At 34.9% G+C, this 14,941-nt stretch overlaps 3 protein-coding genes across 7 annotated transcripts in view; 2 read left to right on the top strand and 1 right to left on the bottom strand.

The window, feature by feature from the left end:
• Window positions 1-6,960: 6,960 nt before the first annotated feature.
• On the top strand, window positions 6,961-9,869 carry LOC140892487 (putative disease resistance protein RGA1). Of its 4 annotated transcripts, none has more exons than XM_073301402.1 (3): window positions 6,961-7,275; window positions 8,369-8,450; window positions 9,521-9,869. In XM_073301402.1, exons 1-2 carry the CDS (start codon window positions 6,970-6,972, stop codon window positions 8,408-8,410), a joined length of 348 nt encoding a protein of 115 aa, XP_073157503.1. In that variant the 5' UTR covers window positions 6,961-6,969; the 3' UTR covers window positions 8,411-8,450; window positions 9,521-9,869. The 4 variants fall into 4 exon arrangements, with proteins under 4 accessions (XP_073157503.1, XP_073157504.1, XP_073157505.1 ...); XM_073301403.1 differs by having other exon boundaries at window positions 9,568-9,869; XM_073301404.1 differs by lacking the exons at window positions 8,369-8,450; window positions 9,521-9,869 and adding an exon at window positions 7,488-8,361.
• The window catches only part of LOC140892485 (glucomannan 4-beta-mannosyltransferase 2-like), a 32,553-nt gene continuing 26,565 nt past the window's right edge, over window positions 8,954-14,941 (bottom strand). The window contains exon 10 of the mRNA XM_073301397.1: window positions 8,954-9,274. Within this exon, the coding sequence (XP_073157498.1) occupies window positions 9,159-9,274 (116 nt within the window). The 3' untranslated portion in view covers window positions 8,954-9,158. The remainder of the gene's footprint in view (window positions 9,275-14,941) is intronic.
• On the top strand, window positions 10,523-14,436 carry LOC140892483 (putative disease resistance protein RGA3). Of its 2 annotated transcripts, none has more exons than XM_073301391.1 (2): window positions 10,523-14,009; window positions 14,162-14,436. In XM_073301391.1, exon 1 carries the CDS (start codon window positions 10,578-10,580, stop codon window positions 13,995-13,997), a length of 3,420 nt encoding a protein of 1,139 aa, XP_073157492.1. In that variant the 5' UTR covers window positions 10,523-10,577; the 3' UTR covers window positions 13,998-14,009; window positions 14,162-14,436. The 2 variants fall into 2 exon arrangements, with proteins under 2 accessions (XP_073157492.1, XP_073157493.1); XM_073301392.1 differs by having other exon boundaries at window positions 14,197-14,436.

A 14,941-nucleotide genomic window follows, 5' to 3' on the forward strand; every position in this document is an offset into this window, starting at 1 on the left:
GAGCAGCGCTGCAGTAGCCCCGTGACCGTGACAGCTTCTGAGTCACCGTGCATGTTGTCATGATACATTTTAATTATTTTATTTATGCAGTATATTTTTAATTATTGTTTTGACTCAGATGGTTATTTAAAAGAATGCATTTTTCTTAAGTATTTAATTATTCATTTATTTAGTCGTGTATTTATTTTAATTATTCTGTGCATATATGTATGGGCATATATGTACATATATTTATTTAGTAGTATAAAAAAAAAAAAATTCCGCATATTTATTTATTAGAGAGATTAGGGTTGTTTCAGATGAGCCATAACATAAGGAGTGAAGGCATGAACCATAACCGAAGGAGTGAAGGCAGAGAACTTTTCAAATCTGAAACTGAAGAATTTTAACAGCTAGTGTAACAGTCATGTATTGGTGATTAAATGATTATTATGGAGGTTAAATGACTGATCATGGGAGGCTTTTCAGTAGCTACTTGAAGCCTATAAATTATGGATTGAGCTGATGGGAAACACACCAATTTCGATCCCTCCAACACTCCATACTCGAACAGCAACAACATTTTTTTCAAGCTTTGAGTTTCATTCATTTCTGTTCATTTCTGTTCATTTCAAGCTTTAAGCATCGAATTGCAGTCGATTAGCAAGGATTCAAGAAGCGGATTTTTGCCCATTTTACGGATCAATAGCAGCGATTGAATCGAGCAATTCAAAGGATTAAGTTGCTGCCCAGAATCCTCAAAGAATTCGGCATCGTATCGGAAGGATTATTTTGGCTATCTTCGAAAACCAGTAAGCAAAAATCTGAGATCATGTTTCTGTCCAAATTTTGAGCCTATCTCCTTCCTAAATTCGAAACTTAATAGCAGGAGTTTGAAACTCGAAAATCTCTGCTCGGTGTTGATCTTCAAAGTTTCCAGAAAACTCGGAAAAAGTCGGCATCGTTTCGAAGTAAACTTTCTATCCATTTTTGAAGGAATTTCTGTCCATTTCGAGAGAAAGTTTTTGCTCATTTCTGAAGCTTTGTGGTCTGCCCAAGTTCGAGAAGTAACCTACAATAATCTAAGGAAGAAAGTGGTTGGGTTCAATTCAAGAGGCATCACCTAAGTCGAGCTAGGAGTTGCACTTTCTGTCCAAAGTTGAGAAGCTTATTTCCTTAAGATCGAGCAGATTGTTGCCGTGAATCTATTTGAATTTTTACTCCAGTCGAGGCTCTCCAATAATATTTACTCCTACACGATTTTTTTAGAAATCGAATACGGTAAGTGGGCTTCTACCTTTCTTTTGTGTGATATAAGTTTCTATACTTATATTTATTTTTGCGTGTGAGTTAAGTTTTATAACATAAATACTTATACTTTTGAAAATTCGATCGGCATGATAATATTCGTTTAACTTTGATGTATATTATTTATTGGCTATTCGTGATATTATTTGAAGCATGTTAGAATTATTTGGAAATATTTGAGATGCACTGTTAAGAGTTGATTTAGAAATGGTTAAGGAATTTCCGACGATTTGATTTGATTTGATATGGCCCTGATGCGGTGGGTTATAATAACCGTTCCTTTGGCCTCGCCCCTTAGAGGAGTAACATATAGGGGACTGATCAGTAGAACCACGAAAAATGATATAATTAACAGTGCAATATTTGCTTCGTATTTGTTCAAATTCAGCATGCTTATTTTGTTTCGAGATTATGAAATATACATGAGTACATGTAAATATATTTTGGTGTTTATCGCGCTCGATCGGCCCCCACTTGCTGAGTGTTTCCCAAAACACTCACTCCCTTACTTTCCTCCCCAGATACCGAAGAAAATTTAGAAGAGGATGAACAATATGCATTCTGGGGTTGGTGATCAAGTTGAAGTTTTATTAGTAGTTATTTCCTATTATTTTGTTGTTTCCGCTATTGTCGTATTTCCTATTTTGTAAAGACATATTTGGTTATGTAAAAGACTGGTTGAAGGTTGTTATCTATACTACGTGGCTTGTTGTTTTTCAATTCAAAATGTTAAACAACGCCGATGTCAACTAGGCCCGGTTTCGGGGCGTGACATTTTTGTGGTATCAGAGCCGCCAGGTTCATAATCCGGGTGGGAATTCCTTAGGAAAATTTTTGGACATTTTCTCATAGTAGGCCAAAGGGCCAATGTAGTTCCCTCCGAAACGATCTCACAGATCAAAGTCACCACAAAATTACATTTTGTTGTGATGTAACTCGTATTTTGGCCGAATTCCTTCGTTTAGGCCTCCGAAATCGCGTTTTTGTCGTTTTAGGAAAGATTTAGAATGCTTATAACTTTTTATAAAAAACTCGAATTCTAATTCCGTCGATTGTGTCACGATCCTCACAATTGATACTATCATCTCAATTAAAAATCTCAAAATTTTCTTTTTTTGGAAAATTTTTCCGAACAGTCCCGTTTCGTTTGTAATTATTGCAAACTATTCATGTGTTGTGTATTTGCTGATTTATGATATTTTGTTCTAAGCCTTGCCTTTCCATTTGTTTTCTTTCAGTAAATGGCGCCCAATTTTCCTCGTACCCGTGCCCATTCCATCTTTCGCACGAAGCAACTGGTTATTGATAACCAGAAGCATAAGATTACTCGACTTTGCGCTAAGGTTGTCCTTGCTAGGCGTGAGCAACAAGAATGGGAGAAGAGGGCCAACAAGTACTTCTATGAGTTAGAAAAAGTGAGGGGGGATAACATATATCTCCGTGATGACATGGACCTTAATCACTTCCGTGAAGAAGCTTTGCGCAACCAAGTGATTAAGACTGAGGAAGAGCATAACAAAACGAAAGGAAAAATGGAGGCAGCTGAGATAGAGCATAAGCAGACCAAGGACAGAATGGGGACAGCACAGGACACCATAGCAGAGTTGTCTAGTGTTGTTAGCCACTTGACTAAACAAGTGGAGTATGAGAAGCAGTTGGGGCAGCAGTCTTGTGCAGAACATGGGCAGCGTCGTCAACAGATGCGAGATCGCATCCAGCAGCTGGAAGCTCAAGTCCAGCAATTGCAGGGTACAGTGGCAAACTTGAATAATCATAATGTCATTCTACTCCAGGCCGTGAATCAACTGCAAGAAGAGGATTCCGAGGAGGAACCTGAGGAGGATCCGGAGGAAGATCCGGAAGATATTGAGGTTGAGGAGGTGGTCGCCGATGTTCTGGGGGATGGAGAAGTTATAGACTTAGATTATTATGGATGCATTAGTTTTTATTCAGCTATGTTTTCTTGTCACTTATTTCCAATTCAGTTGTTGCTTTCAATTCCAAAACTATCAGTTGTTAGTTCAATTTGGTTGTTATTCTGAAATTCAATGAATGGTCTTTTGTTTACCTATGTGTTCAACTTGTTAAGATGTTTTTCTAATCCATAAATCTATCAGAATCTTAGAAACTTTTACGTATGTAGGACATGGACGAGAGACCAGTACGCAACAATCGTAACCCACGCTATAGAAACCGCAACAACAACAATGAAGGGAACCCTCCGCCGCCGCCACCACCCCTGGTGATCAAGTTGAAGTTTTATTAGTAGTTATTTTCTATTATTTTGTCGCTTCCGCTATTGTCGTATTTCCTATTTTGTAAAGACATATTTGGTTATGTAAAAGACTGGTTGAAGGCTGTTATCTATACTACGTGGCTTGTTGTTTTTCAATTCGAAATGTTAAACAACGCCGATATCAACTAGGCCCGGTTTTGGGGCGTGACAACCGGAGATGGCTGAAATAGTTGTCGATGTTACTTTTCAAATGCTGGTGGGGAAGGTGCTCGTTGTAGCTGCGGAAGAGTTCAACCTTTTTTGGGGTCTCATTAATGTTTTAAAAATGCTGGAAAAAAACATTGAAAATGATTAAAAAGTTCTTGAACGATGAGTAGGATAGGGACGTTCAAAATGATCGTTCCGTGAAGTTGTGGATGTATGATCAACGAGGGAGGAAGCTATCATCCAAAAGCTTGCATCAAAGCTGATGGATACAGGATATTTGTTTGTGTTTGATGATTATTTGAATGATGAAAAACATGAATGTCACAACTTCAGGAATTGTGTTCAGAGAGTCAACTCAGGCAAAGGAAATCTCATAATCGTGACCACTCGAGATAAGATTGTGGCACCAATTGTGAAAACATTGGGTGTTTTGTCTTTACCAGTTTTATCCGATTATGATTGTTGGGAGATACTAAGACAAAAACTTTCCCTAAACTTCAAGTGCCCGAGGAATTTGAGGCTATTGGGAAGGAGATTGCTTCTGGATGTCAAGGTCTACCACTAGCAGCCAATGTGGTCGGGGGAAGATTACGAGAGAAGAAAATTATTAATGGAGTTTTACGAGAGTTCAAATTCTAATCCCAGTGAAGTTGTTGTTCTCAAAGCATTAAAGTTGAGAATCAACCGATTACCATCTTCATTGCTTAAAAAATGTTTTGTATAATGATCCATTTTTCCCAGTGTGGAAGAAATAAGGAGAAAGCGATTAATCCAACTTTGGATGGCCGAAAGATTTCTATTGGAAAGAAGTGATATTGATATGGAGAGTAATGACGAGAATGTTTAAAATATGTTATTGAAAAAAAAAATTCTACATGAAGCAGTAAAAGATCAATATGGTAAGATCAAGTCTAACAAAATGCATGATCTTGTTCATCACCTATCTTCTTTGGTTGTGGGGGCAAAACCTCGTAAGGAATAAAATGTTATTTTTCGAGTAAGATATATCACAGGAACATGACATGAAGAAGGAGCAAACAATTTATCTTCGAACTTTGTTTCTCAAAGAAGATAAGACCGAACACATTAACGATATGTTTCTGGATAAGATGATAATAGGAACGATCTGATAACCATTGGTAAAAGTTTAAGACCGGTGGAAAACCGCTCTTAAAACTGAAAAAAAAAACGTTCTTATATGTCAAATCATTTAGACAAAATCTTGATAGTTATATAATGTACTAAACTACAATAACGAAACTTATCCTCACTTGGTCTACTGGAACTCTTCGCTAAATAACACTTTAATTTATGCAGAAACACTTTTTTGCACCATTATAATAATTTTTTAATGAAAAATATCATACTATTTCACTATTTCTCACCGAGCAATTCTCTGCAAAATTTTATCACTAATACGGGTGTTCATATTTTGGATACTGAAAAAACCAAAAATCTAAACTGAAAAAATCAAAGACCGAATCGAACCAAAAAACGTATTTTGTAATTAAAATATAAATATTAAAACCGAAGTTTATTTTGAATATCGATTTTGGATTATATATGTCAAAACCGAATCGACCGAGAAAACCAAAATTGATTTAAATTAATAATTTTATTTATATTATATATGTTATGAGAAGATATTTAGTGAATGAATAATCATTTTAATCGAATAATTTTTAGTTGATTGTTGTTTATGTAATTTTTAGTTGATTGTTGTTTATAAAAGTTATTTAAACTTTTTTTTTTAAGTTTTTACCAAGAGATCATGTAAAAACATATTATATTTTGCAATGTATTTATATTATTAATTTTAATAATTTTATCAAAATCAGAATAATGATATCAAAATTTATTTTGTTTTTTTAAAAATATTATAAGATTGTGGTTGGATGTTTGTCCTTGTATTGTTTGTTATTTTTTTTCTTCACTATATGACTATAACTTTAAGTTGTGTATTGGGGTATTTAAATTACATGTTGGATGAAATTTATGTTTATTTTATTGTATTATGTATTATTAATGATCAAACCGACCAAACCGAACCGTATAAACCGGTCTGTTATAGTACAAAAATCGAACCGAACCGAAGTAGAAAGGTTTGACTTCGGATTACATTTTTCATAAACAGAAAATCGGAAAACCGATTTGAAATTAAATAAATTAAAACCAAACCGACCGATCAATACCTCTAATCACAAATGTAGGAATTTTTATTGCTTATTCAATTCTGATGAGATGAGTCACAAGTATCTTGGCACTTTTCCAAGCCTTGTGTTAACAAGTGTCCTCCAAAATACCATACAAATTATACTATTTTTTGTTATTTCTTTATTATATTTTTTACTAATTTAGAAATATATCTTATGTGTTTTTATGACTTGTAGACGTAATGCTCAATATGACAATATGTCGTAAGGTCTTTTTAGGAGAGTTTTAAATAAAAAAAAATTCATGTTATAGTGTAATTAAGTCATTCATTGTTATTGTATAAACATTTCTAAAAGAATAGTAGGAGTAAAATTAAATTTAAAGTTTTCGACTAAACCTCTATCATTTTAGTGGTGTTACATTTATCCCGCCCGTGTTAATGGAATCGGAAACTGTAGGGAATAATTTTCATAAAATGCTCTGATAAATCATAATCCAATAACCGTGTCATGGTTTATATTTTACCCTTTAAAAATTCAGCAATAAATTCTAAATATATATAAATTAAAAAATATATTTATGTTATTATAAATTAGTTATATGAGTGAAAGTTTGGAATTTGAAGAATTATATGTGTACAATATAAAGTTCATCTCCTTCCGAAAATCGAAGTGACAATCACAATTCAAACGCAATGAAAATATTTTTTTTCACAACAAAAAACTTTTGCTCATCATATATTTTTAACATTTCTATGTATAAATAACAGATTCAAAAAAATAATAATGATGTTGCATGGGACCCCTGGCTGTTGGATGTCTCGTGTTATATCTTTTCAAAAAAATTAGAAGATAATGTTAGATGAAAAACAGAATAAGTAGAACCATTAGCTTTTTCTTCTTGATTTTTTTTTTTCCTTTGTCAAAAATTATAAAGTTGATAATTAAAGCCGAGACGGCGCCAAAAGCCAATAATGTTGCATGGGACCTCAAGCTGTCTCGTGGAATATTAATTTTTATTTTTTTTTTGAATTGTGGAATATTAATTTTCTTACACTGATCAAACTACAACAAAACAAACCGGAGATGGCTGAAATATTTGTCGGTGCTGCTGTTTCATTGCTACTGGAAAAGCTGGTCTCTCTTGCTGAGGAGGAGATCAGCCTGTTTCGGGGTTTCAAGAATGATTTGAAAATGTTGGAGGGGAAATTGGAAATGACTCGGATGTTTTTGAACAATGCGTTGGAGCGGGACATTGAAAAGGATCTTCCAGTGAAGCGGTGGCTGTGCAGTCTGGAGGATGTCACCTATGAAGCCGACAACTTGCTGGACGAGTTCAACTACGAGATCGTTCGTCGGAAGGTTGAGATCGAGAGCCAAGTGAAGCAGAAGGTATGTTGCTCCTTCTCCGTTTCTTCCCCCGGTCATGTGTCTTTTCGTCGTGAAAAGGGTCATAAAATCAAGGACTTGAATACCAAATTTAAAAATGTTAACGAAGAAGCCAGAGATTATGGTCTTCAGGAGAAAGTAGCCGGTGCGGCTAATTATATTCCTCCTGTGATGGAAACTAATTCCATGGCATTTGATCCCATTTTTATTGGTAGAGATGATGGTGCATTCCAAATTGTTGATGTTATCATCAAATCTGTTGATGAATCAGAGGTTTCGGTGGCTCCCATTGTTGGAATGGGAGGATTGGGAAAGACGACTCTGGCTAGGAAGACTTTCAACAATCCAAGGATAGAGCAGCATTTTAATCATAGGATTTGGGTCAGTGTCTCAAAGAAAATAGACAAAACAGGTTTACTCATCAAAGTCTTGCAATCCTTGTCTGGGGTATCTGATGGTGAATCATTGGGGGAGGAAGCTATCATGAAACAGCTTCGATCGGTGCTGAAGGATGCAAGATATTTGCTTGTGCTTGATGATTTTCTGAATGATGGAAAATATGAATGGGACAACTTCAAGAATTGTGTTCAGGGAATCAGCTCCAGCAAAGGAAATTTCATAATCGTGACCACTCGACATCAAAATGTGGCATCAATTGTGAAAACACTGGATGTTCCTTCTTTACCCGTTCTATCAATTAAATATATTAGCGTGATTTGTTCAAATTATTAGTTTCGATATTCAAATAGCTAGTTCATTATTAGTTTCTATATATTCTAAAGGATTTTTTTTTAAAAAATTTTATGATATTATATATGTTTTATTTGTAGGGAGGAAAAAATAGTGATGTTGTATTTATATCTCATTAGATTTGTTTTTAATCAAGCTTGCGTAAAACGGACTATATATAGGTTGAGTTTTATGATTATTTTTTTAAGTTTTTCAATAACGTTAATTTTAATGGAAATTTAGTTACAATTTTTGTTCTTCTTGGCGGATTCTTCGCCCCTAATTTTTGTCATTGATTTAATTTTTTAAAAAAAAATTTAAAATATTTGTGCGGTGTAAACTAATTTTTGTTCAATTCATTTTGCAGACTTATATAGGTTTTAATTCATTTGGGGTTTCTCCAAGCTAGACAACATCTTCATGTCGGAATTGGATACTCTGATGTGCGGGTAAGCGCAACACCAAGTGTTTTTTTCCATAAAAAATTATCTGTTGATCATCTTATTCATTTGATTACTTTATTTGATAACTTTTCAAATTTATGAGACAATATGAGAGGTCCAAAAAAAATTATCCGTCAATATATTTTGAATTTTTGCCATTTAAATAAAAATTTGATATATATTAGCAAATGTCATTTTTTTTGTCGGAATAGTGACATGACGATTCACATTCAACAAAGTTCTTAACCATTTCCATAACATATATCTATTATTTGCAGTGAATAAATTTGGTTCCTCATGATTAAACCTCAAGTAACAAAAAAAAATTATATATTTTGCAGCTAATTAATACAATTGATGAGCATTAGCCATTAGACCACAAAACCGGGGCATTACATTCTTAATAAACATATTCAATGATTTCTCATAAAATCTCCTGATATAAACAAATCCACCATTTCACATACTAATTAATTAACTCTAGTTTTTTAACTTCAAGATGTGATTCAGACTTGAAATGCCTTCTAACGTTCCAATGATAATGCTAGAAAACAATTGCTTTCGAAAAAAAAAATATTATTGAGAATAATAAATTTCTTAATGTCTATATCTCTCTCAAATTCAATCTTTCTTGAGCCACCCAAGCTCAAACACAGCATACTAACATGTACAATTCTAGGATAAAATCGTGTATGCTATGATAATTAAAGATCATCACATATTTTTGAGGCCGAAGCAACTAAATCCAGCAAGTGTTAAGAAGATTACTTGCAGGAACATGTATACATAATAATAGTATTCTTTTCCGTAGAAGAAGCCATAGCATCCAACTGCTAATAGAAACACCGCGATCCCGAGCTCCGGTAGCAATATTCTGAAACATGGGAGAAATTTATCAACTAATTTTATATTTTCTTATATAGATTTGCATATCAATAACACTTATGGTAATCCAATTGAAAACACAGTTTATTTACATAGTTATAAATAAAATCACCTCTTTTTAATTTCAAGGCTTTGGCTCGTACTGCATTATGTTTTGGTGTAGTTGAATCAATGTTGGTTTTATTGTTTAGTGAGTCTCCACGCTTCTCGGTGACAACCCATTCGTTGACATTTTTAGCTCGGAACAACCCGACGAATATAGCCTTTGTTCGACGGACAGACATCGCGGTTTCAAAGAGGATCCAATGTAATATAAGATAGAGTGACCTGAAAATGGACCACTGGACTTTGACATATGCCATGGATCTTTGTCTCCATGGTATCCACTATGGCGAATAGGAACTTTTGGTATTGTAGATCCTCTTTCAAATTTTCTTGGACTGTCAAAGGTCCCTTTTCTAGTAATTAAAGTCACCCAATGATGTCATTTGGCATTGTGATCCGAAGCTGTCTCGTGCAATTTAAAGTCAACAATCATGAACTTCCACAAACACATTGATTGAAATTTTTTTATTTTTATCTCCTTAATATTTTTTTAGCCGATCATTAAAGTCGAAAATAAAAATTAAAAGTTTTGTGTGTTATTTAATATTGCCTACTTTTTCGAACAATTTATTTATTATCTTGCACAGACAGTACGTCTGCACGGTTGCTAGTAATTTTTATAGTTAATTCCATTTGTATTTGAGCTACCAAGAGATTTGATCACATCCAATTTGATTTATCCTTTTATTTTTTAAAAAATATCAAGTCATTCAATTATAATAAAAATCGACGAACATTTAATTCTTCATATTTATACTTTTAATTAAATATCATTAAACTTGATATTTAAAAATATAAATATATCATAAAAATGACAAATTACACAAAGTAAGAACGTTAAATGATAAAAAAAAAAATTGTAATTCAAATGTCTCTTAAAAATATATAGTCACTACTAAAAACGTTGACTTCAAATAAAAATAAAATAAAAGATAATGTTGGATGAATAAGGAAAACGTAACCTGTAACCATTTCTTTTTTGTCAATAATTTAGAAGGAATCTTTATATCATATAAAGTTAATAATTAAAGTCACCCAACGATGTGGCATGTGACCCCAAGCTGTCAAGTGCAATTTAAAGTCAACAATCGTGAATTTCCACGCACACACTGATCGAACTGCAACAAATTAAACCGGAGATCGATGGCCGAAATAGTTGTTGATGCTGCTGTTAAAATGTTGTTGGAGAAGCTGTTGGCTCTTGCTGCGGAAGAAATCAGCCTCTTTCGGGGTTTCAAGGATGATTTGAAAAGGCTGGACAAAACATTGAAAAAGATTCAGACGTTCTTGAACGATGCGTCGGAGCGGGACATTGAAAACGATAGTTCCGTGAAGCTATGGCTGTATGATCTGGAGGATGTCGCCTACGAAGCGGACAACTTGCTGGAGGAGTTCAACTACGAGATCCTTCGTCGGAAGGATGAGATCGAGAGCCAAATGAAGCTGAAGGTATGCTGCTCCTTCTCCTTTTCTTCCCTCGGTCATGTGGCCTTTCGTCGTGAAATGGGTCACAAAATCAAGGACTTGAATACCAAATTCAAAAATGTTAACGAAGATGCCAGAAGCTTTGGTCTTCAGGAGAGATTAGCCGTTTCAGCTAATTATATTCCTCCTGTGATGGAAACTAATTCCATTGCAGTTGATCCCATTTTTATAGGTAGAGATGATGTTGCATCCCAAATTGTTGATGTTATCATCAAGTCTGCTAATGAATTAGAGGTTTCGGTGGTTCCCATCGTTGGGATGGGAGGATTGGGAAAGACTACTTTGGCTAGGAAAACTTTCAATGATCTGAGGATAGAGACGCATTTTAATCAAAGGATTTGGGTTAGTGTATCAAAGAAAATCGACAACAAAGGTTTACTCATCAAATTCTTGGAATCCTTGTCCGGGGTATCTGACCGTGAATCATCGGGGGAGGAAGCAATCATGAAACAGCTTCAATCGAAGCTGAAGGATGCAAGATATTTGTTTGTGCTTGATGATTATCTGAATGATGAAAAACATGAATGGGACAAATTCAAGAATTGTGTCCAGGGAATCAGCTCAAGTAAAGGAAATTTCATAATCGTGACCACTCGAGATCAAAATGTGGCATCAATTTTGAAAACACTAGATGTTCCTTCTTTACCCATTTTATCCGATGACGATTGTTGGAAGATAATTAAGGCAAGAACTTTCTGTAGCCTGCAAGTGCCCGAGGAATTTGAGGCTATTGGGAAGGAGATTGCTTGTAGATGTCAAGGTCTGCCATTAGCGGCCAATGTGATCGGGGGGAGTTTACGAGGGAAGGAAAGTGATTATTGGAGATCGTTTCTCGACAGTTCAAATTTCAATCCCAATGATGATGTTGTTTCCAAAGTATTAAAGGTCAGCTTCGACCGATTACCATCTTCATCACTTAAAAAATGCTTTGCATATTGCTCCATTTTTTCCAAGGGAAAACAAATATGGAGAAACCGATTAATCCAACTTTGGATGGCCGAAGGATTTCTTTTTGGAAGCAGTGATAGGGATATGGAGAGTTGTGGCGACGATGTTTACAATATTTTGTTGCAAAACTTTTTCCTACACGAACCAGAAAAGGATGACTATGGTAGAATCAAGTATAGCAAGATGCATGATCTTGTTCATGACCTATCTTGTTCGGTTGCGGGGGTAAAACCTCATAACGCAGAAAATGTTATTTCTCGAGTTAGATATCTCGCAGTTGACGAGGAACATGACGTAAAGAAGGAGCAAGCAATTTATGTGCGAACTTTGTTTCTGAAAGGATGCAACCGCATTACTAATATGTTTCTAGATTGCAAATACTTGCATGTTCTTAATCTATGTGGTTCAGATACTGAAGAATTGACAAGCTCGATCGACAAGCTAATACATTTGAGATTTCTTGATTTGAGTTTCACTCATATTAAAAAATTACCAGATTCTTTCTGCAAACTTTTCAATTTGCAAACTTTAAGGCTAGAAAATTGTGATAGACTGATAGAGCTTCCAGATCGGTTGAAGATATTAGTTGGGTTGAGACACCTTGTTCTCGGTGTTCTTTTGTCTTTGAAGAGAATGCCTCTTGAAGTTGGAAAGCTGACTTGTCTTCGAACATTAAGCATTTTTATTGTTGGCAACGAGGAGGGACTTAAAATTGGTGAGTTGAGAAATTTAAAGAATCTACAGGGAGAAGTTGCGATAAGAAATCTTGAAGAAGTGAGAGGGAAAGCAGAAGCCATGGGAGCATGTTTAGTTGAGAAGCAAAATTTACTCTCTTTAAAGTTTGAGTGGAGTCGACGAGAGACGAGGGAAGGCAACAACAATGATGATGAAGTTTTGGAAGGTCTCCAACCTCATCAGAATTTAAAGCGTTTGGTCATTAGAAATTTCGACGGAGATAAGTTTCCAGCTTGGACAATGAAGATGAATTTCCCCAAACTTGTCGAGATTTTCTTGAAAGACTGCAGAAAGTGCCAAGAAATGCCAACACTAGGTCATCTACCACTTCTCAAGATCTTGATAGTGGATGGACTCAGAAACGTGACATCCATCGGCCCCTCATTTTATCATGAAGAATATTCAAGTAGAGGAGCTGGTGTGCCATTTCCGGCACTGGAACGGTTTGAGCTACTTGAAATGGATAATCTTACCGAGTGGGATGAAGAAGCGGGGGCAACAGCATTCCCCAAACTTGAATGTCTGCAAATTTCGTCTTGCGGAGAATTGATGACCGTTCCAAGTCATGCTTTTCCATCTCTGAGAAAATTGGAGTTTTGGTATGTTAAGAGCGAAGTACCATTAACAACGTTATGTAGTAATTCAAGCTCCCTAGAGGAACTGTCCGTTGTCGAAAATTCAGATCTCACTTCCCTTCCTCCTGACAACAATCCATGTCTCCAAAGTCTAAAGATAGAAAGCTGCAACAACCTAAGGCAAGTCCAACTCTCGGATGCCCTGATCAAGTCCCTTCGCGACTTAAGAATAATAACTTGCTCTAACCTGGCCTCAATTCAATGTCAAACCACTGACTACTCCATCTCTCGTCTTTCGCATTTGGAAATTACCGAATGCCCGATGTTGGCCGGGTTGCCAAGTGAAATGCTACGTACATTGTCGATGGAGAATCCTGGAGGATTGAAAAGATTAGAGATTGGTCCCTTCTCAAAAGAAACATTTGCGAATGAAACTCTCAAAGGCCTACGTGAGATCCACTCTCAGCTTCGCGAATTAAGGTTAATAGGAATGCCGGATTGGAAGTCTCTCCCTGATCAGCTGCGGCATCTCACAGCTCTCACCTACTTATCTTTGTATCATTTCGGAATCGAAGCTTTGCCACAATGGTTTTCCAACATGTCGTCCCTAAACCATTTGGAGGTGTACGATTGTGAGAAGCTAATGGATCTCAGCTGCTTGCAATACCTCACCAAATTGAAAACATTAGATATTCTTTCGTGTGAACTTATTGGGGAGACTTTGAGGACTCCGAGCAGCGTAGGCTACCGTTCTCAGTGGGCCTATATTTCCCATATCACAAATATCTCCGTGGATTGGGATGATATTCACTTTCAATGATGTGTTGATCAGGTACGTACAATTGATCATGCCACCAATTTTTACACTTAATTTAATATATTAGCCTGATTTGTTCAAATTATTAGTTTATATATTCAAATATTTCATTATTAGTTTCGATATTCTTTCAAATAGATAAATTGTTTCAATGATGTGTTGATCAGGTACAATTGATCATGCGACCAATTTTTCCATGCAGAATGTTTTTCGAAATTGGCACAAGGAATGCAAATGGAATTTGGATTATTGATGTTCTACTTCAATATTCATGAAATATTGTTGCTTCAGGAATTAAATTTGGAGTATTGTTGTCATAAATATATATGTTGATTAATTTGTTTTTAAGTATTTTTTGTGAGGTTTATTTCTGTAATAAAGTTTCAATATACATGTGCTGACTCGTTGTTTTTATTTCTGTGGAAAAATCAGCAGAATCATCATGTACATCGATATAGTTTGAATTTTTGTCATTTAAATAAAAATTTGATATATATTAGCAATGTCATTTTTTGTTGGAATAGTGACATGACGATTCACATTCAACAAAGTTCAATTCTTAGCCATTTCCATAACATATATGATATATCTATTATTTGCAGTGAATAAATTTAGTTCCTCATGGTTAATGTACCTTAAAGTATCAGAATATATGATGATTAAACCTCAATTATAATAAAAAAATTATATATTTTGCAGCTAATTAATACAATTGATGAGCATTAGATAAAACCGTGGCATTACATTCTTAATAAACATATTCAATGATTTCTCATAAAATTTCCTGATATAAACAAATCCACCATTTCACATACTAATTAATTAATTCTAGTTTTTTCAATTCAAAATGTGATTCAGAATTGAGATGCCTTCTAATGTTCCAATGATAATGCCAGAAAACAAGTACTTTCGAAAATAAAAATTATTATTGAGAATAATAAATTTTT

The sequence above is a fragment of the Henckelia pumila genome, chromosome 3 (assembly GCF_033568475.1).
Source record: "Henckelia pumila isolate YLH828 chromosome 3, ASM3356847v2, whole genome shotgun sequence".
Taxonomy (NCBI): domain Eukaryota; kingdom Viridiplantae; phylum Streptophyta; class Magnoliopsida; order Lamiales; family Gesneriaceae; genus Henckelia; species Henckelia pumila.

What these genes read in the sequence shown, in the direction of transcription:
- LOC140892487 (XM_073301401.1), top strand. Translation starts at nt 6,970, where the DNA reads ATGGCTGAAATATTTGTCGGTGCTGCTGTTTCATTGCTACTGGAAAAG. An exon ending in AGAGCCAAGTGAAGCAGAAG is followed by an intron (nt 7,276 to 7,543) that starts GTATGTTGCTCC and finishes TTGATGAATCAG; the next exon opens with AGGTTTCGGTGGCTCCCATT.
- LOC140892483 (XM_073301391.1), top strand. Translation starts at nt 10,578, where the DNA reads ATGGCCGAAATAGTTGTTGATGCTGCTGTTAAAATGTTGTTGGAGAAG.